The sequence below is a fragment of the Diadema antillarum genome, unplaced genomic scaffold, assembly GCF_040938485.1.
Source record: "Diadema antillarum isolate AM-2024a unplaced genomic scaffold, OU_Dant_1.0 seq00000053_RagTag, whole genome shotgun sequence".
Lineage (NCBI taxonomy): Eukaryota > Metazoa > Echinodermata > Echinoidea > Diadematoida > Diadematidae > Diadema > Diadema antillarum.
In genome coordinates this window covers 375,397-398,229 of record NW_027271161.1, presented here as the reverse complement: position 1 = coordinate 398,229, position 22,833 = coordinate 375,397, and the positions used below count along the sequence as shown (strand labels likewise).

Sequence of the window (22,833 nt, the reverse complement as noted above, 5' to 3'; positions counted from 1 at the left end):
TATCCCTAAACCTAACCCTTATCCTAATCCTAACCCTAACCATCAAACCCTAACCCTAACCCTAACCCTAACCCTAACCCTAACCCTAACCCTAACCCCAACCCTAACCCTAACCCTAACCATAACCATAACCAAAAACCCTAACCCAACGTTTTTCCCATAGGTTTAACACGCACCATGCCCCAATCTGTGCCGTCTTAAAAAAAAACGCGTGCCGCCGATAGGTAGGTACATACGGTACGTGCGGTGCCGGTACGCGGTATGCTAGCGATCACGATACAAAACTGCCATACATACTCAACACGTGCTTTGCGAATTCCCTGCCGTATTTATGTACTATGTCCGTCCGTCCACTACACGGCTTAGCTACACTCATATGTTGTACCAACTAGGGGCTGTGAAGTTAAAAAGCGTTTAAGGTAAGAGCTTTTACATTCTTTCACATACAGAGGTGTAGATCTTTATATGACGTTTCAATATTATGCTATTGGATTACCAATGCAATGTTCACCATCCCATCTTGAGTGTGCTTATCATTCGAGAAATGTATTTTTTTCGTGTAGGGATGCCCACGTTAGTCCCACACGTGATCGCTGTTGTCATCATATAGACTCTGTCTCTAGGGTCTATTTGGGCAACGAATTCCAACAGTCAACTGAAGATCTGTAAAGAACAGCATATGTCATCGTGGTAACGATAATATTGTAGGACTAGGAGAGTTGATCGTATCCCCGGACGCTTTTTTTTTTCATGGCTCTGAGTTCCGTAAAGTTTACTCAGAAGACGAAATTTCGGCCAAAAATAGCACGAGTAAAGACAATAAAGTTATTCACAAAGTCCTGAAAATTAAATTTACAAATTTGGCAAAATTATGAAAATTATTCCCTCCGATTTTGGGAAAATAGACTTCAAATATACCCCTCTCCCAAAAGTTGTCTTTTTGCGCGGTGTAAAATTGCATGAACATGATTTTTGTAATGAAATAATTGACGTCTTTCATATCTTTTGCTCCTTATCCTTGCACCAGAATCACATTCACAATTCATCCCACGAATCACCGTACCTGGTACACATTCTTACCGAGCAGACGACAAAGAAAAAATCTGCAAATGAGGCTCAAATTTCGTATTTTATTACGGTAAAATGTCTATCTTGAATGTTTCGAACAGTTCACGCGATAAAAAATTGACAACTTCAAATAAACCTATTTTACGTGCTTTGTCTATATATGGGAGCGCGGGTGGGTGACGGGGAGCGCGGGTGGGTGACGAGTTGCGCGCTCCTTCCTTAGCGCATAACTAATGCATCGTCGCGTTTGAGGACAATAGGATTAGCTGCAAATTTCCATTATCGATCAGTGAACTTGTGGTTCTATTGGAATCTTTACGTTTTAGCATTTTTCCTGTATGTAAGTGGGATTTCATTGAATTTTAGTGACGAAATATGATTCAAACATGCTTAAATATTAACTATGAATGATGAGGTGCGGGTCAATCAACTATAAATCTGAGGTAAGATGTGAATTTCTTTGCGTTTTTACATTTTTATGTCGTGTTTTTTTGTGATTTCGGTCCACACAACATTCTGTGAGGCTAATCTACGAAGTGTCGCGCGTACTGAATGTCATTAGTATGCAAAAAAGTGCATGTCCGGAATTACCATGCTGTCTGGTAATACCATACCTGTATATACAAGGACTGTTGGTCTTGATGAAATTGAAAATGGAGTGGTAGGGTCCCACATGATTGCTACACTCACTAGTATTAAATTAAACTTAGTAATATATCAGTCAATTAATGATTCAATTTGATAGAACCCTAGCCATTTAGACAAAAACTGTAGAAGTCTACTTGACATTTTTTTTTCCACAACCAAGACTCAAGCTACAAGGACTAAAAGCACAGCAATATTGCACACTCCCCTTTTCCTCCTTGTTTGGTTCCAGACGGAACGTTGAGGAGTAGGTCTACCTTGAAGAAGAGGAAGGAGGTCCTCCTCCTATTACAAGAAGGTCCGGTCCTACTCCTAACAAGACCCTATATCCTTTTGGGTAGGGCTATAACTGGCTAGTGGTGGGGGGGGGGGGGGGAGGGGGGGGGATGAGGGGGTCTACAAAAGCGAGTGAAGTGATTTACTGAAAGTAGTAATCTAGTCTATAATAATGTGTCTAAATTTTTTGGCATATAGAACATCAAAACACTTTCATGACGTTGGAAAATCACACCCTCTGAAGAGTCAGAAAAAAATAATAGACTATCACTATTTTATTTTTAATTGTATGTGGTATTATGATTTAAGCAAACGCAACTAGATCAATCTACAGCATAACGTCATGAACTTCTATTCCACTTTTTATTTATTTCAGATGACAATGATGACGTCAGCTAATTGGTGTGATATATGGATACTTGGAATTGTTATTGACAATTGATATCCTTTTGGAATAGAATCTACAGTATGTAATAAAAACAAGTGCCCAAATCCAAATGTGACCCGCTACAACAAAAGGATCAAAGTCGCTGACAGGCAAACCAAGTGCCCATTTAGCTTCGAATGATAGAAGATACATTAGACCAAATTATCTCATCAAAAAAGTGCATTTTGCCGTCATTTTCATGATGTTAACGCACTGTGTGGATATTGCGGTGAAAACAAGCAGACGGATGCACACGCAGGGAAATTTTTGAAACGTATAGTCTAGAAAAACGGTCAGGAAGTCATTTTGAGCATTTGAAAATTTGGACGTATATGCTTGCATCATGATAGCCTGACTGATAAGCTCTGTACAAAAAGATCAGGTGACATTTGAACTTTAACATGCCCACTGGAAATGATAAAGCTGTGACATTTAGTTATGAAAATATGATCGATCATCTTGACGTTATACCAACATCTTTGATATGTTTGAAGTAAGAAACTCGCATCATTTCAGATTGTGAACCTTGGTGAATGTCCGCCATGAGCGACAAAGTCCTTGTGATTGGAAGCGGAGGGCGGGAGCACTGCCTGGCATGGAAGTTGGCTCAGTCTGCCTCGGTCGCCCAGGTGATGGTCGCCCCTGGGAATGCTGGAACGGCCAACTGTGGCAAGATTAGCAGCATGGGTGAATGTTGATATTACTTTGCTTTGCTTTGCTTTGCTTTAAACTTCTTCCACTACACAGTTAAGACAATATTGTGAGGAGTTCATCCTAGAGCCACCAACTGCAAGTTAATGTCAGCCTGAGATGAAAATGAAAGCATTTATTTTATAATGCTGTATTTTTTTAGAAGAAGCAGAGATATGAGTGAAAATTTGTATTTTAAGAAAGACTGTCCCTTGACGGGTAAGTGTGGATGCGATCATGTTAACCAGTTAAACCTTTAAATCATGAACAGCTCCTTTAGAAGCAGCATAAAGAAAAAGACTTACTGTACCACAGCCTTATCTGAGTAGAACAAATGTGACATATAAAAAATGTGATCCTTTTTTGTGTATCTACTGATTTCATTTGTCATTTTCATTAATTCACTTGAGGAATATATTTAGAAAGTGTGCACAAATTAAAATGTGCATGTGAATCAACGATAATACTCACACTACTCGGAAGGGAACTCTCAAATTCTTTGTCTTTGAAATTGTCAGCTCAATTCACCTTTGTGGATTGTGATATTGTAAGATGTAGCTCATTTCTTCTAAAACAACAGTCGGGATGGCATAATGTCAGTAAAACAAGATGTTTCATATAGTCTAAAATGAGCAGCACAGGTGTAATGAACCACTTTGTATGTTATCTTCATGTCAATTTCACCATGTTTGTGTCAATCATTATATCGCTTGGTCAGTACTTTCAATGCCCATATACCTGGTATAATGTACATTTGCAATTCCCGATCTGTAATCTTATTGCTTTCCTGTGTGACTTCCTCAGGTGCTGATGTACCTGTTAGTGACTTCCCTGCCCTGGCTGAGTGGTGCAAGAAGCAAGGTGTCAACCTGGTTGTGGTGGGGCCTGAGGCTCCCCTCGCTGCCGGTATAGCCGATGCCCTAGGGGAAGCGGGCGTGGCCTGCTTCGGACCGTCGAGGGCGGCGGCAGAGATAGAGTCCAGTAAGGTCTTTGCCAAGGGCTTCATGGACAGGTTTAAGATCCCCACAGCAAGATGGAAAAGCTTCACTGAGGTTGAAGAGGCCTGTCAACACATCAACACGTGAGTCAGCTTTGGCAGGCCAGCTTTACTTACTCTTTGTGAGTTTGAGTCTCAAGTGTGAATATGTGTGTAACAAAATGGTAACGAAACGTTCTGAAATTAATGCAATAAAGAAAAGATGCCCTGTGAATCAGTACAGAGTCCCCTATTGATCACATCAGTTCTTGAAGTACATGTATGTAAGTTGATGGAGCTGGGGCATCTGTGTTTTAGAAATCTGGTCCTAAGTGAGCTGATGTTTGTTCATTTCTTTCCCCTGACCATCTCATTCCAGAGCACCCTACAAGGCATTCGTGGTAAAAGCTAGTGGGCTGGCAGCAGGGAAGGGTGTGGTGGTAGCCAGCTGCCAGGAAGAGGCCTGTGAAGCTGTGAAGAACATCCTCCAGGTAGGTCATTTAAACAACAACAACAACAAAACAAAACAAAATAAAACATAGCAAAACAAAAATATGCACTGTGTGACAGGAAGACCCGAGGTTTCATTCATGGTGCAGGATTCAGTGTCAACAGTGTTTCAGATTTTATGCACAGAATGGAATCAAAGGAGAGTGATGGTAATATCAGATGTTATAAAGGAGACGTGTAGTAGTTTAGTTTTGAATCTGAAGAAACTTGTATTGTTCCTGATGGAAATTCACTGCGTTATATTCTAGCATTTCCCACTTCATTATTTGTTATACGTTTCAACTGTAAATTTCATGCTTCTGTTAAAGAATTCATTAACTGTTAGCCTCTGGGAATCTGTGTCCTACGAGCAGTGCTTCTATGTAGATTCCTCATATTTCATATGTATTCAGTCTCGTATTCATTTGTATTTGACAATATGTACATCCAATTCTTGATATGTTTCTGATCTACTTGTTGAATGTGGAATATGGAGCCATAAAAACAAACAAAAAATTTTGTTGACCTAAAAACCATTTTGCTTCCCAACTTAGATTACTAACTTCCTCACTCAGTCTCGAGTCAAGTTTAAAAGCAAGAGCTTAATTATTTGAAAAAAAAAAAGTTTTTTCATCATGCATAGTCGCATAGTGAAACATTCAGGGATGTTGTTACCAGATGTGAACTTAAAGGGCATCAGCTGCAGTGCCTTATAGAATTCATTCTGATGCAAGTTTGCAAGGCGTGATGTTTTTGGTGATACTCCAATGAATATCAGGAGGGTGAGGAGTGTAGGGTTGTGTGTTGTAATAAATTTTTCAGTTCAGTTTATTGTGAAAATATGTTAGAAGGCATACAGTGGTTAAATTCATCAATCATATGTATATGTCTTCTTCTCTTCTTTTTTTTTTCCTGCTCAGGACAAAGTATTTGGGGCAGCTGGTGAAAGTGTAGTCATTGAGGAACTCTTGGAAGGAGAAGAAGTCTCTGTGAGTATGCAGTTTGTTTTCTTTTTTTTCTTCTTCTGAACCTGCAGAGATGCCACCAATCTCTCATTACACTTTGACCTCTTAAACAGTTAGCATATGAGAAGTAAGCTTCAAAACAAAAAGGGCACCATAATCTTAGCACCACACAGCTTCTTTTGACATTTGAAAGCTTTTTTTGTTGTTGATCTGCTTGTTTTTAAATGTGATTGTTTTGTGAGCTTTATTCCAATATAGTAACACAAAGTGTTAGATTGCAGAGTCTGTTCACGATATGCTCTCTTTCTGGAGAAAAGTGTTTCTCTCAGTATATCTGTAATGTTATATGCCAAAATGAAGAGGGTAGAGTACATGGAGGGGGTAGAAGAGAAGGTAGTGGAATGGAGATGGTGTTGTTCAAGTTTCATGGGGCAAATTGTATTATGTGTCCTTGCCCATGGTGCCAGTCCCTCCTTGGTCTTTTAGTTTTCCACTTGAAATGTTCTTAACAATAGGTGCTGGCATTCTGTGATGGGACCAACTTTGAGCCCATGCTGCCTGCCCAGGACCACAAGCGGGTCCACGACGGAGACCAGGGACCAAACACCGGTGGTATGGGGGCCTACTCTCCCTGCCCTCAGGTACTTTCCCCACCCCATCACCTCAAGAATCCCCCCCCCCCCCCACCCACGCACACACATGCACAGAGACACAGACACACACTGCTAGCCTTGTAGAATTATCAGCTGGTTAGTGATAGGACCAAACTCTGGTGGTGTGAGCGCCATACTCAAGTACTTTCCTGTTTTACCGGACCCCTTTTCTAAAAGTTGCAATTCCACGCCTTTTCCCTTCAACCATGAGGTTAAAAAAAAGTACTCAAACTTTAGCAGGCTCAGATGAGAGAGCTGCTGCTTGTGATTGCTAAACTTAGTGAATCTTGATTTGATGCATGATAGGCATTCACACTGTAGGAAAAATATGGTTTCTTATGATCTTTAGTCAGAAGGAATTGCAAGATACATGTTTGTCAATTTTTAAGAAATAATGCTGTCCCCTTATTGGGTTTAGATGGCTTTGGGGTTTCAGTTCACACTGCAATCTCTTGATAGTGTTTAGCCAAATTGCTATGTTAATGCATCATGTTCTCTTCCCCCCTCAGGTCTCAAAGGAAATTTTGCAACAGATAAATGAAGAAGTCCTCAAGAGGGCGGTAAATGGCATGAAAGCTGACGGACGACCTTACAAAGGTACAGGACAAACTTTATTTGGCATTTATTTGTAGATGTGTCTTCCTGCAAGGTAAAGATTGCTGAGCTTGGAAGACCTTTGTTTTGAGGAGCCACGAAGGATTCATACCTATGATCTTACTTTGCTTTATTGCAGAGTACAGGTATGACATTAATGGGGTTAATTAATGTGTGCATACATACACACAGACTAGAATTTTATGTGGATAGACAAGGTCTTTTTATAGCAGGATCGTTATTGTAGCACAAGAAGTTTGAATTCAGAATGCACTTCTTGCCTAGCTGCAAAGTCTCTCTTATCCTGCCAGAGTCTCTGTATCCTGCTAAAACTGTGGAAATTCTGTAATAAAACCGGAAACTTCTCCATGATGGAGAGGGAAACATACTACAGATTTCCAGTGAATTCATTTTGAACACCCCCCCCCCAAAAAAAAAAAAAACAGCTGTTATTCTAGGTACAACAGGGGAGCGTATTCCCGAGTAACATGGAATTAGTTTTCATTTCTTTTTATAAATACACAGGGGTGTATTACTTAAGATTTCATACATGATGTTGAGAGATATTACTCTCGAATCATGCAAAATTTTGTGATGTTTGCAAAAGGGTTATATGACCTTTAAATATAAAGTTGATTTAAAACTTATAGGAATGCCACAAGGCTGTCATCATGGTGGAGTGTCACATTGTAACATTTTTCATGCACCTTTGGTAAAGGTTCTTCACAGCATTTTCGTAATTCTCTGAAATGAAATGCCCTCTTTTGCCGACCTTCCAGGAGTTCTGTATGCTGGTCTGATGCTAACAGCCGACGGCCCACGTGTCCTTGAGTTCAACTGCCGCTTTGGTGACCCGGAAACTCAGGTCGTTCTCCCCCTTCTGAGGAGTGACGTCTATGCCACTATGAAGGCGTGTGTTGATGGCAACCTGCCCAGCGCGCCTCCCAGTTTCCATGACGACAGACATGCAGTGGCTATAGTCCTCGCCAGCGGTGGCTATCCAGGGTCGTATGCAAAAGGGCGTGAAATAACAGGTGGGAGAATACGGTGTGAATAAAGTACTCTCTGTATGGTTGTTTGCTTTGTTTTGTTTCTTTTTACCTTTACCAAGGAAGGAGGAGGTCAAGTGATCATCGATGTTGGTTTTTATGTTTGCAAAATAACTAGAAAAAAATGTCAATGGATTTGAATGAAATTTACAGGAAAAGTCAATAATGACACAAGGAACAGATGTTGAAATTTTGGTGGTGATCCGGAAATTTTTGTGGATTTTTGAAAGATTTTTGATCTTTTGGCATATAAGGTTAATGAATTTGGGACTTCTAGCTGCATATACTGGAGGTTTACGTATGCGCACTAAAGCACATGCTCTGCTCGGGCAAGGCACTGTGTAGCTGATGACGTAAAACAAAAGGCTTCTATTATGGGCATCTATATGCATGTGTGTATGGGTGGAAATTAGATGCTGGCTTGCTGGAGGTCTGTGTTCTCCAGGTGCTTTTTCTAGTTTATTTCTTGACCTGTCTCCTTTTTGCTTTTTTTGTGGAGAATACTGCTGAAAAAATATTGACCTTCACTGTTTGAACACTCTCTTTGCGAAATAAATATGAATGAGTTTGCGTATTGTGTATTGTATTCAGAGTCTACTTTAGATGCATACAATTTTAGTTTGGGAATGAGATGGAGTGGTGATATTTAATGAATCCTTTTCATTGTTAACTATGTTATCCTGATAAGTTTAATAAAACAGGACTCTACCCTTCACAAAAATTAGTGAAGGACCTTGAGTTTTTATTTCTCCACGGGTCACTCACTTCAGCCAATGGCTGTTCTTCTGTGAGTCTTTGTAGTTTAAACCATACAGTTACAAGATACAACATTTTATACACAGTATAGGAAATAAAAGAAAAATAAACAGACAACACACAAAATGAAAAAATACAAGTTCAGGCGTATTACCCAAAAAAGGCATTAAGATTTTAAAAAAAAGAATGGGAGATTGATGAAAAAGTTGGAGATGAAATGATGGACAACAGATTAAACAAGGGAATAAATTCAGATTGTATACGTTATGTGACATATTTATTCTGCTGATATGTCTGAGTGTCTGAGATCAAGATTGATCAGGAAGCATGTCTCATAAAGTTTCTCACTCTCTCCCTGTCTCTTTCACCCTCCAAATCATTCAAGGGCTTGATGCGGTGGCCAGCCAACAGGACACGATGGTCATCCATGCTGGAACGACCAGCAAGGATGGGAAGCTGGTCACCTCCGGTGGCCGCGTCCTGGCCGTCGTGGCCACAGCAGCTGATTTACCAACTGCTACCCTCCTGGCCAATGAGGGCGCCAGGAAGGTCCAGTTCGAGGGATGCTTCCACCGAACAGACATAGCAAAAAGAGCGTGCAATTTTCTAAGTCAGAACAGGTGTGTGTGAATTCCGCTGTGTTAATCCTTCATTGTCATATTGTCCACTTTCTGCCGTGTCCAACTGCACAAACAAGTTTAAGATTCATTCCAAGAAAATTTGTGAGTGTAGAATAAGTTGTGGCAGAAGAAGCCAACTTCTGCCTCTGTGCTCTTCCAAAGTGTCAAGAGCATGAAAGGCTTTTTTTTCAAGATTGAGGAGATAATCACTGAAAGAGTAAGAAGGGGAAATTTACCCCAAATATTATGTAGATTCAGATTATGCAGATATTAGTAGAACTCTCCTGTGAAGTTTGAGAAATATGAGATAATCCATTAAAAAGTTATTGGATTTAACAGTTTTAGTTAGATTTTCGTTAAATATACTATCATTGTTGGATAAGAAGACTACCAATTTGTGATGTTGCAGTAGGGTAGTGCTATAAAGAAAATATAAATGAACTCCAGATTTTTTTTTTCCCCTATCGCAATGACATAGAACTTGACTTACATCCTCAGAAGGCATGGAGTGCATGGTAATACCCCTAAACATATACTCTTGTATGTCAGTAACAACTAGAGGGAATATGTATCTTTCATTGAAAATGACATTTTGGAGAATTCTTGTTATTATTTCTTTGTATCATTCTACTACTGCGTCCGACATAAAAAATTATTGTAGCCTTGTTATCCAGTGATGAGGATACATAGATTTCATCAAAAACTTTGAAAAATCATTGTTTCTAAAGCTTTGTCCGATATTCCGCACACTTCTGTTGGCTTCTTCTACAAATTGGTGCTTTTACTGTATCCACGTATGTATATGGGTAAATTCTGTTTTGAGCTTGTAAAGCTCTGGTTTGGTTTATTTGCAGCGAACTTGGATCATCAGTGTTGCCCTTAAGTTTTATGTGTGCGTGCATTTGTGGTTGGGGCAAAACCGCTGTAGATTATGTGTTTCAAGCACGAGAAGGGAAGACGTCATCATTAGTGTGTGAAAATCCATTGCGTATTTTCTAGCAAGGAGTATTTTCATGCGGTAAAGGCACCGTGTAGAAATATGTCCGGCTTGAAAAATCCAAGTTGGCTGGCTGTCCCAGCTCCTGGTATCTCTGATAGTGTGAAAGCATTAATTAGGCCACACCTGCTATCATCCTGCAGATGTCAGAAAATGATGGTGGTCAGAAAATAAGGTGATTGTTCGTTATGTAATCTCACTAGTTCTGCATTTGCGTAACCCACAATGATATTTACAGGAATACTGTGGGCATGGAATAAGTTTTGCATTCAGAGTAGGTATGTTTTATTTAGGATTCAGTGATTGTGCGATATTTTAGCATTATGCGTCCCATTTCAAACCACTGCTATAAGCACTATCATATCATAAATTAACTCTGTGTGTGCCACGATTGTACACCTGAATCGTTCTACGGATTGCCAACTTCGCATATTTTACTCAAACTCACAGCTGCACACAAACCAATTGATAAAATGCTATATGGCACAGGACAATGAAAGCGTCAAAGCCATAGCTTGGTCTTAAGATTTACATCACAGCAAAGCTCACAAATTTCTCTATAGCTTTGCTGCGTTGCATTTCTAACAAACACTTCTATAGAAAGTTATATGGCATTGGAAGATGCAGTTTTCTAGAAATGCTCGTGCACAATGGTCTCAGAATAATATGGCACGCATGGCCACATACAGAGTTAAAGATATAATTCAGGTTTCCCACATCATCTTCTCTGTACTAATGACCATTCAGCTACAAGAAGTATCCGTTTGTAGGGGGGAAAATATAGCAGTCCTGACATCGTCTTTAGAACTGGGTTTCCAGCTAGTGGCATTTTTGATTGCTGCAGAAGGCAGCAGAACACATCAAAATTCATGTAATTTTTCGGCTAGATCATGGTTATCCACGGGAGCCCCTAATGTGCATGTACAGAATTTAGGCTCTGGTGTGTGAAGGTATAGCAGTCTTTGCTGGTATGTCTGGTATGTACAATGCATATTTTTGAATAGTTGCATGGGTTTATGTCTGCTGGTCTTTCCAGAAATGTGTACTTTTGGTAGTGAGTTTTGTACTAGACTATAAAAGGTGTATTCATTAAAACAGTGAAATAGACTGACATAGTCTTTGCCTTGTGCTGGCTTTACATGAAATAATGCACAAAAATTCAAGTCCTTGCCAGTACCTGTCATGTTGGCTGAATTTGACATCTTTTGTCTTGATAGACCAATGCCATTGAGTTTTGCCTAAGTTAGGCAACAGTGGCTTTTCATGCTGTTTTCAAACTGGTTAATGTTTGGGGATAGGGCGCGTGAGGTGGAGACATTGTTATGTATGTTGCAATTTCTGTATGTCTGCGACTGTGTATTCTCTGTTTAGTGATCCCATACTTCACCTGTACTGATGTTATTAGTGTGTCTATGCAAGGAGCTGAAATCATTAAAGCACTTATTTCTGTTGATGACCCCAATGTCAAGATGTGTCACAGTGCCTCCTTTAGCATGTCTTGTTAGTTTATCCAATTTGATCTGACCCTTGGCGCAGACCCTCCCCTCCCCCCCCCCCCCAAAAAAAAGAGAGTATATATAGTATAAAATCATAGTAATGATTGTGGTAATTGATTGATGCAAAATATCAGCAATTGGAAAATTGTGTGAAAGTTTGAATCTGGGTAGTTTTAAGTAGGAGCACTATTACTGCAGGGAAGCTACAATGTATGTTTGTAGAATAGACAGATGCATTTATAAGTTGGTATCTTCTGAAATGTCTTGGCAGTTCTGATGTATGCTGAACAGTTAGTATAGTGATCATGACAAGAAATCAAAGAGTATGTCAAAAGTTCAATTATCTACTGGTACTGGAATTGCAGACCGTCGGTGGTTCATTGAAAGCACCTGTGGAGCTCACACATGGAATATGTACATTATACATTTCAGGGTTCGAAAATTGGCGATGGTCCGCTGGCCATTGGCCACCCAAAATCACGTCGGACTAGCTAAAAATCATAAAATTCTGAAGTTACTAGTCCGTCTGGCTGGCCAAAATATTGCTTCAGTGTCAAAATTGATTCTAAGTAGTCCACCTGGCTAGTTTAAAAAAAAGTTAAGTGCAACCCCTGCATTTGCAGTCACTACTGTCTTTTCATGTATGATGTATCAGCAAATAGACACATAGGCTATCCCACCAGACATTCATGCTGTTAGAAATATGCACATATTAGTTCACATACAGGGGACTCCCGTTATAACGAAGTCCTCAAGACTAGCAATTTCTTTCATTACATCAAAATTTCATTATAACCGAACAAATAAACAATCAAAATATAGAAAGGATAATGTCGCGAACTGAATTTTTATTTTTTTGTAACCAGAATTTCGTTATAACCATATTCATTTTAACAGGAGTGCACTGTACTATCAAGAGTCTGTTAGAACCAGTGACATACTAAGCACATCTCCTGTACAGTCGTGTTGCATTATCAGTGTGGTAATTGGAGAAAAGTATGAAAAGTAGGGGAATTGTTGGTGAAGAAATACCAGAAATATCTACAAACTATCCAGTTCATAGGGATAGGCTCGACATCACCATTAAATCCTTATGCAAGCAATGTACTGAAATCCTGTCATAAAGCGTTGGCTGGAACCATGATTTTACCTTATCATAACCAGTACCTCATAGAAATACTGAATGAGAAACCAGCTCAATACACCTATGGAATATTGGGACTGACGAATTCACCTTATTACAAAAGTGAGCTTATTATAACCAATTGGTCCTTATATCTCCCAGAACAAGGCCAGGAAGATCAAAATTTATGAGGGCAAAAAAAAAACACATAAAAAAAAACTATATATAGCACAAATCTTCCAAATGATACTGATGCCTAAGTGCTGGTACAAGACTGAATGAGTCAAAATAGGATGATTATGAAGACGGGATATCCTACGCTGCCTTTGTTCATGAGCCTACAGGCAGAAGAAGGGAAATTCTAAACCATTTCATGGTGTTCCTCTTGTCTGTCACCCAGATTACCGGGACTGACATACAGTTCCAGCGGAGTGGACATCACAGCCGGCAACTCCCTGGTAGCAGCCATAAAGCCCCTGGCAAAGGCCACAGCCAGGGCGGGGTGTGATGCAGCCCTGGGGGGCTTTGGGGGTCTGTTTGATGTCCGGGCAGCAGGCTACAAGGACCCCATCCTGATATCAGGCACTGATGGAGTGGGGACAAAATTAAAGGTATGCGAGGAAGTTGTTTTTATACATGATTGATCATCAGCAATGTACAAACTTTGTGGTCATAATGTGCCTCCATCAGTGGTAAACGGGGCATTCCACTTTTATCTTCTCCATCTGTCAGTCTGTCTAGGTGTACATATTACGTAAGATGGCTGCACACTAACCCATTGTTTCTACTGATCCGACCTTTCTGTCGGACCAGTATGTACCCAATTTTCCTTTTTTACTGGTCCATTCCTGGAAAAGTTACTGGTCTGACAGTGATTTTTACTGGTCAGGGACCATTGGCCCAGTGCCAGTGTGCAGCGTTGGGTAAGGTTTCTTGGATAGAAGGATTATGATATTCATTGAGCATTAAGCTAATTAAAGGAAATAATTGTGATAAAGGAGATGCATTAAAGTGTGAATGGAATTCAATTTGGATTGTTCTTTTTTTTACCCCGTGAGTTCAAGAAGTATGGGTAGCTGACATTGCAATCTTATCCACACTTGTCTACAAACCCTGTAGTTGTATTGCATTACAGGGCTTTGTTTACCCCACAGTCATACTTTGGGCAAAGCACAGTAAACATCTGTTTGGCATACACTCCCTGTAGCTACCTCACTCAAAACACAGTTCAATAGTCCAAGGTCATAATTAGGCAACATCATGATTTCATAGCATCAAATACCTCTTGCTTACAGAGATCGAGATACAAGAGCAAGAGAACAAGTTTTATTGCATTTTCATAGGGTTATTGGAGTATTGTCCATCTGTATCTGTTTGAAATATTATGATTTGACCCCAATTTGTATGCTGTATGCAATAGATAGCCCAGATTTGCAGTCTCCATGGGACCATTGGCCAGGACCTGGTGGCCATGTGTGTCAATGACATCTTGGCCCACGGGGCAGAGTCCCTCTTCTTCCTGGACTACTTCTCCTGCGGCAAACTGGACGTGGGCGTGGCAGCAGACGTCGTGGGCGGAGTCGCAGAGGGATGCAAAATAGCTGGCTGTGCCCTATTAGGTGAGATACCAACTCTTGTGTTACCTGTACTCGTTTTATCATCAAACCAAGCAAGTAAACAAAAAAGAAAAAACAAAGCAAAACACCTTGAGGAAAATGACTCAATGACTGACAGAATATAACTTGTTGATCAAAAATTCCCAGTTTCTCATCACATTAGAGTAAAAGAACTACAATGCAACCATGAGGATATATAGACAATGAGCACTAGCATTTGATGTGTGGATGAACAATAGACCCCATGGGAGTGCTTTTTGCATTTATACTGGTCCTTAACCACATAAGGGTACAGAACTTCAATGCAACTATGACAATATGTAGACAGTTAGCACTGGCATCTGGTATGTGAATGAACAGTGAAATCCACAGGAGGGTTTGTTGGAGTTATACCAACCCTTAAACCACACCCGTTTTGAGGCTGGTCTCACCATCCGACTCTTACAATTACAGGGGGAGAGACAGCCGAGATGCCAGGGATGTATCCGCCCAATGAGTATGACTTGGCAGGCTTTGCCGTGGGCGCCGTGGAGCGAGGCCAGATGCTGCCCCGGGTGGAGGACATCCGGGAGGGTGATGTAGTCCTGGGCGTGGCCTCATCTGGTATCCATAGCAACGGCTACAGCCTGGTGCGGCGTCTGGTGGAGCAGGAGGGGCTGAGCTATGGAGACAGCTGCCCTTTCCAGCCTGGCATGACTCTAGGTATGACGTGTTAAAAGTCACTTTGCCCTTTTTTCATAACCCTTCATTTTTTTTCACTGAATTTTACCAAGAAAGGTACTGGGTATCAGAGCAGTATTTTTTTTTTTTTTTAATGAGCCATGAAACACTCAAAGCTTCATTGATAATTGCTGAGCTTGGAAATTTGTAGAGCTTAGAGAGTGTGCTCTTTCCTACTGGTAGAGACTTCACATCAACAAAGCAAAATATCATATCTCCAACCTTAAAAGTGGGTTCTAGTATCCAGGATTACAAATAGAATACACATGATAGTGATATCATTACTGAAGGACAATTCAACCAAATGTTCAAGTTAGCATAAATAAATAGAGTTAAATAGTATTTGTAGACGTAACTCTTGACGCTTCATAACTGTAGACATTTCATAAAAACATGACCTAGATTAAGAGACCTGTTCTGGAAAGCGCCTTGATAGTGTATTTTCCATATGTCTTTGGCGAGAAGTTGTTGTTGTTGTTGTTTTTTTAAGTGACTGTGAAACAGATTTTTGAGTTGCAGCTGATTAACAAATTGCCCTGCATCGATGTAATTTCATGAATTGGAAAGATTTTTCAGTGTCCTCTTTCCATAGTATGTGCATGACTTGTCTTTGAGTACAGCAGCAGTGAGAGGATTTTGTGTTCATTTTCTCTCATGATGTAGGTGAGGCTCTACTGACACCAACAAAGATCTATGCCAAGACTCTCCTCCCGGCCATCCGCTCTGGAAAGGTCAAGGCCTTTGCTCACATCACGGGTGGCGGGCTCGTGGAGAACATCCCCCGGATCCTACCGCAGTCCTTGGCCGTCCAGCTGGACGCATCGCGTTGGAGCATTCCACCAGTCTTCGGGTGGATCGCCCGCCACGGAGGGGTGGAGGAAATCGAGATGGCCCGCACCTTCAACTGCGGGGTGGGTGGGGTCCTGGTGGCGGGACCGGAGGACGAGGCGGAAATGAGGAGGATGGTGGTGGAGAGGGGAGAGACTGTCTGGAGGATAGGACAGGTTGTAGCAAAGTGTGGAGGTTAGTGCCATCCCCACACCCCTTCCTCCCCTTTTTCTGGTCTCTAGACTGTTTTTCCTTGTGGAAGGAAAGGGTAAAAGAATGTGAACCTGAATCACCAAACCAACACAGTTGCTAGGAAAGAGTTTTTAGTTTACATTACATTTTGAGGACAGACTCGCAGCTGTAAAGAGATGTTTAACTCATCATATCCCCAGAAGCCTAAGTCACTGAGTTAGAGGAAATCTAACCTCTATGAAAGTTGCTGTTGAGGAAAAGGGGCTTTGTTAGTTGGGGAGCAGGGTTATCAAACTCTATTGCAACCACTATGAAGGATTATAATTTTTTGCTGAAACTGGGCATTCTCATTGATCTCATTCTATTCATGATTATTTCGAGGTATCAATGCAATTGCTCACTGTTATCATGCACCACTTTCATGCCCCTCCCAATCTGAAAATGAATATGGTAAAGTCAGAACACTGAACGAATATGGTATTACAAATACTTTAAAAAGAAAACTTACTCTTACTGCATGCTTTCAAGATTCAGCTGTAGATGAAAGAAACGTTGGTCTTTCAAAAATACTGAAAATACCCCAAAATCATTCTTGTGGACCCCAAGCATTTATTTCAGGTCGCATGGAAACCCACCCTCTGTGAGGTTTCTAGAGTTTTGTAATGCTTGGGCAGGTCATATATTGTTAATAATGCCGTTATTCCATTAAAGCATACTTATTGCTAAACAATAATGGTGCATGAATGTTTTTCTGTACTTGTGGTTTAAAAAAAAAAAAGCATGAGGTTGATAAACAGTATGTACTCTCAAGGTCTGAGACACAATTTTTTTTTTCTTTTAAGGTTCAGTTTTCCTTCAGGAGCAGTGATTAAAAGATTTTCAAGATATCACATTTGATGCATATGTGTAGATCTGTTGTATCACAAAACATCCTACCATATAAAATTTTTGCATTAAAGCCTAAAATATAAGGAGATAACAGTATTTTTCTTAATAAACCATAACTGTAGATAGTTAAGCCTGGAAACATGTCTATTATAACTATTGTTCACATTTTGTGTATCTAACAATACTTCAAGTCCCTGTTTACCTTGGGAACCGTGATTTGATTTTTTTAAAAAGATATGACATTTAATGCATATGTGTAGGTCTGTTGTACCACAAAACATTCTGTCATGTAAAATTTTCGCAATAATACCTAAAATATGAAGAGATATCTGTATTTTTCTCAATGAACCGTAACTGTAGACGGTATAGTCTGGAAACATTTTTATTATAACTATTGTTCACATTTTGTATATTTAACAATACTTAACATCCATTTTACCGATGCAAATTTTTTCCAGTGGTTGTTTCTATCCCTAACTCACATTTTAGAACTATTTTAAAGCACTAATGCTGGGTTTTTGTTACATCTGCAAATGGTAAACTATGCCTTTAACATCGATAATACGGATTCAAATTTTTACAGTGGTTGTTTCTATCCCTAACTCACATTTTAGAACTATTTTAAAGCACTAATGCTGGGTTTTTGTTTCATCTGCAAGTGATAAATTATGCCTTTAATACAACCTTTCCATTGTACCCTTGAAGAAGTCTAAATGTTATCTCCTTGACTTAGTGTTCTACCTCCTATATTCCTTTGTTAATTGCATTTCCTAGATGGACCCTCTGTGTCGGTCAGTGGTCTGTCATCTGCCCTGTCTCGCTGCTACACCTCTGCCGTCAACGGCAGGCCTGAGAACTCTGAAAAGAAGCTGAAAGTGGCTGTTCTCATTTCAGGCACAGGTACGAAAGAAGTTGGCTTTTAAATGAAAGAAAGATATTATTCAGAGGGGTGAAGGTTCAGGTGCGAGTTTCTTCACTTTGTCTCCCTCTACAAATTAATTGGTCCCTTTTTCCGACATGTTTGTTAATTTACAGATCAGCAGTTGCGATCCTAACAAATCTAATTTGTAGAGGGAGACACAGTGAAGAAACTCGCACTTAAAGTTGGCTTTTGTTTTTGTGTATCCATGTTTCTCTTTCTTTCTGTATCGCTTTTCATCTCTTCGTGGGTGAAAGATCACAGCTTTAACATTGGTATCTTTTTAAATGTAGTTGCATAAGACTGTTGTCATAGATTAGAATGACCTCTAAGACATGCAGGCTGGAATGAAATCAAGTACTTTGTCAATTCCATTAGGTTATTTGAAGGTGACACGATATTTGCTCCTGCAATAGTTGCTCTGGTCTAAAATTCTGCAAGGACTTAGGGTTAGGGTTAGGGGTGTGATAGGGTTTTAAGTTTAGTTTGATGTGAGGACTAGGATTAGGGTAAGGGCTATGTTTGGGGGTAGAATTTATGTTTGGCTTTGCATGCAGATCGTGGGAGTAATTTTGCAGGAGCAAAAGTCATAGAACCCATTTGAAGTGCTTAAAGTATTTCATGGCTACACTGTGATTGAAAAGAAAAGAAAAAATTGTGAGTTTCTACCCCACATGTTGCACTGTGTGGATCAATCACATTGGGTAATTAATTTCAGTGTCACCTGAAACTTGTCAGTATTTGAAGCCATGTTGCTCGACGTGAAAGTGTGTGAGAGATTGGTAGGTCCTTGCATCGTTGACTTAGACTTAACACTATTTCTTTCTTTTGACCGGCAGGCACCAACCTTCAAGCCCTCATCAACCACACCAAGGACCCCAAGGTGAAGTCAAGAGCAGAGATTGTCCTCGTCATCTCCAACATCCCTGATGTCCTGGGACTGGAGCGGGCCAGGAAGGCTGGTATCCCAACCCAGGTGAGATGATTTGGGTTAAACCAAAGTCAGACGAAATCTTGCTGATTCAAGCTGTATTCGTTCCATTGCAACGTGACTGTGGAGGTAAAAGTTCCCAGATGAGGGATTACTGTCATGGGATGTATGTGTCGTGTCATATGATGCTACTGACTTTAACCATATCGGGGTGTGGGGGGGGGGGGGGGGGGGGGGGGGATATGGATAGGGTTAAGCCTTTATGTGCTTTGAGTGCCAATTGGCACTGAAAACCTCATCGTGTTGTACATACTGTCACAAGCCCCTGAGCCCCTGGTGTGGTGAAAAGTGAAAGTGCTAGATATCCTAGATAGAGAGCACCACGGAGATAAACAAGAGGTTGTCATTTACTGTGTGGATGGGTTGTACCATGCAACAATAATTGTGAGCAACATAGGAGTGCTTCCAAAGACATGCAAGCTGTGTTCTCTCAGTGGGTCTGGCTGAGGGAAATGGACTGATATGAGTAGTTTTACCAGGTTACACTGCAATGTTCACTGCTAAGGCTCTGAATGAATTATGCATTATAATGCAGGAACCCATCTAAGCCAAGTAAATACAGCCACATCTCTTTCCAATCCAAAAACTATCCACCATCTATTTTGTAAAATTGATTTTATCGCACTAAATTTGTTGTCGCAAGTCTGCATTATGATGAGCACTGAATCCACAAGTAGTTATACACAGGCAACTCCTGTTATGATGATGTCCTTGGGACTGGCAGTTTTCTTTCATATTGTTGAAATGTTGTTATATCTGAAAATGAAAGTTTATAGAGATATTTAGATTATCATTTTGAGACATGAATTATTACTCCATTGTAACAAGAATTTCATATAACTGTGTTTGTTATACCCTCAGCAACGATAACTTTAAAAATAGTGAATCAATCCAAATACAATTTCAGGGTATGAAATTATAACTTATTACCCACATCTTACAGAAAACCTCATCTGATTTACTTCTGTGGTCAAAGAGAAATGAGGATCTTTGTAGAGCATGTCAGGAATCCCTTCTCTCCAAGTTCTGTCCATTGTGTACACACTTTAATATGCAGTTCCAAGAGCATCCAAGTGCTCTTGGAACCACATTTCTCTGTACACATATTTCTCTGTACCACTTAACCAAATTGAATGGGGTTTTCTGCAAAATATTGGCAAGATATTATATTTTTAGACCCTGAAATAGCTTTCAGACAGTTTGATCATACTGAAAGTTATCAATGCAGAAATTGGATGGTAATTTTCTTGGGGACATACTGTAATGTGAGTGCATTGTATTGAGGCATGGTTTTTCTCTGTTGGAAACAATACATACAGGTGATAAGCCACAAGGGTCTGAAGAGGGTTGACTTTGACATGAGGGTACACGCAGCCCTGGAGGAAGCTGGCACTGAGTTTGTCTGCCTGGCCGGCTTCATGCGCATCCTGAGCGGCGAGTTTGTCGCCCGCTGGCACGGCCGCCTCATCAACATCCACCCCTCCCTGCTCCCGTCCTTCAGGGGGATGAACGCACACCAGCTGGTGCTGGAAGCTGGCGTCAGGCTGACCGGCTGCACTGTCCACTACGTCGTGGTGAGTGGTCAGATCTTGGGGCAGGGCAACCCTCAGCGTAACAAATATCAAACTGCTGTTCTTTCACTTGCACAGAAGTGCAGAGCTGTCTACTAGTATGCTTTCACCATACTTTGAAGGTTTATTCTTCATGTAAAAAAGTAAACATGGTTTTTAAAGCAGTTTAATTAAACTGATACAAGTAGTCTACCCATCCTTTTACTTGAAATGCTTTCGGCTTTTAGGATATATCTCTTACTGTGCATCTGCATGTTTCGAGGGTTTTTGTTCTTTGTCTGTGAGTTTGGCAGCCATGTAAATGACTGCATCCTTTTATTCTTTTTTTTTCACAAATGTCTATTCTGATGAAATTATTGAAAACATAATTTGCACATTTGGCTTTATGGTGGTAGACCTCTTTAGCTATCCTTTCAATTTCCACCAATTTTAGTCAGCAGGCATCACTTGATGTGAAATTAACACAAGCAAAAGTACAACCAACACAATGAGCAGTGAGAAATTAGAAATGACCGAAACTGGCTCTGAGCAAAAGAACTACAATTCACTCTCATCACAATGAATGTGGTTCTAACAAAATTTCGTTACTGTGACGTAAATATTTTGGTCACAAAATTATTATCTGAATACCTTAATACACTTTATTTGTTTGGTATAACAAAATTTCGATATCACAAAAGAAAGCTGGCAACTCCCCCACGGACTGTTATGACACGAGTCCCCTGTTTTCGTGCAAAAGTCTTTACTTGTGCAGTAATGGTCCATCCATCTTTTCATCTTTTCACAACCCGACAGGAAGAGGTTGATGCGGGAGCCATCCTGGTCCAGGAATCCGTTCCTGTTCTGCCGGGTGACACGGTGGAGACCCTACAGGAGAGGGTCAAGACAGCGGAACATGTGGCCTACCCCAGGGCCCTGGAGCTCATCGCCAGAGGACAGGGGAGACTGGGGGATGATGGCAAGATTGCCTGGAAAGCAGACTCGTAGCGGGAGGCCCCAGCAAACTCCCCCATCATTCCAAAATGTTAGACCAAGATATGCACAGTTGAACGAATGGACAATCACAGATTTTTTTGGTGTCTTTTTTTTTTTTTTTTTCATGCATTCCTCATCGTGTGCTCTTCAGCATGAGGCAAACATTTCTGTTATTCATATGGCTGTCCAATGAGGTTAAGCATTGTATTTATTTTCCAAGAACAGTATTGAAAACGCAAGCAACTGGAGCATGTATGCAGGTTTGATATGCTTGCATTTACTACATATTCATCCAAGTGTAGATTGATGGTTTGCCCACAAGGGCTTCTTTAAGGTGGCATTGTATGTGGACTGTTCTTACAAGAAAGCCCTATTATAGCAAGCTTGCTTGCGAGGTAATGCTTTTAGTGAGGTGAATTCGGCAGTCCCGATTTTCTTTTGCTGAATTTAGATGGTCCTTTTTTTCTTTTCTTTTTTTTTTTGGTTGCGTTTACAACCAGTTACCGGTTATATAAAGTTAAAAACTGTGGTCCTTATGACAGGGTTGTTTATAACAGGGTTTCCCTGTACGAAAAACAGAAGTATAACAGTAACTTTTGTATAAGGAAATGATACCTCTGCTCCCACATCTTCTTTTCTTTTATAAATCTTATTGTGTTGTTACAACCCTTATGTCAAGAAATTGCATCATAAAGAAGATTTTCATTTGTCCGAAGGACTTCGTTAAAGGCGCATAGTCCTGGTAGTGTAGAGGGCGCTGTTGATGATACTGCCGATCGCTGTTAGCATTGATACAAAGATTGCCGAAGTTGAGCTGTCATCAAGAGTAAAGCGCATAGGTGTTCTAAGTAACGTTGCCTTTGTTGTCTTCTCTGCGCATCATGCAGTCTGTAGTAATGCCAGGGTGTGTGCATATGTGCTTCTTATTATGACATCACAAAAGAAGTTTGCTAAAGCTGTCATCCCCCTCAGCCATATCATGAGCCGAACTGTGATCGGACCACTGACTACAGTGGATCGGACTTCTTCGGACTCGAGGAAATGGGTCGCAGCATAAGCGCTAAAGAGGAGTCGATAGCGTAGGTCTCTACAGTGCACTCCCGTTATAATGAAATGCTCAGGACGGGCAGTTTTCTGTCGTTATAAAGAAATTTCGTTATAACCGAACAAATACAATATATAATGAAAACAAGGAAACCACGTATATATATATATATCATATTCTGTTTGCTGAATACTCATCATACACTGGGAAACTATGTGAAATGTGATTGGATAACTGTATTACAATAATAAACGCAAGTTCCCC

The 22,833-nt window shown here is 40.4% G+C and overlaps 1 protein-coding gene across 1 annotated transcript; it reads left to right on the top strand.

The window, feature by feature from the left end:
* Positions 1-365: 365 nt before the first annotated feature.
* LOC139725613 (trifunctional purine biosynthetic protein adenosine-3-like) lies at positions 366-21,598 on the top strand. Its single transcript, XM_071636703.1, has 17 exons — positions 366-419; positions 2,933-3,103; positions 3,911-4,187; positions 4,462-4,573; positions 5,492-5,560; positions 6,052-6,177; positions 6,699-6,786; positions 7,563-7,817; positions 8,974-9,208; positions 13,225-13,435; positions 14,245-14,443; positions 14,894-15,142; positions 15,824-16,183; positions 17,843-17,968; positions 18,827-18,963; positions 20,298-20,552; positions 21,345-21,598. The coding sequence occupies exons 2-17, from the start codon at positions 2,950-2,952 to the stop codon at positions 21,534-21,536; spliced, it is 3,045 nt and encodes a 1,014-aa protein (XP_071492804.1). The 5' UTR covers positions 366-419; positions 2,933-2,949; the 3' UTR covers positions 21,537-21,598.
* Positions 21,599-22,833: the final 1,235 nt, after the last annotated feature.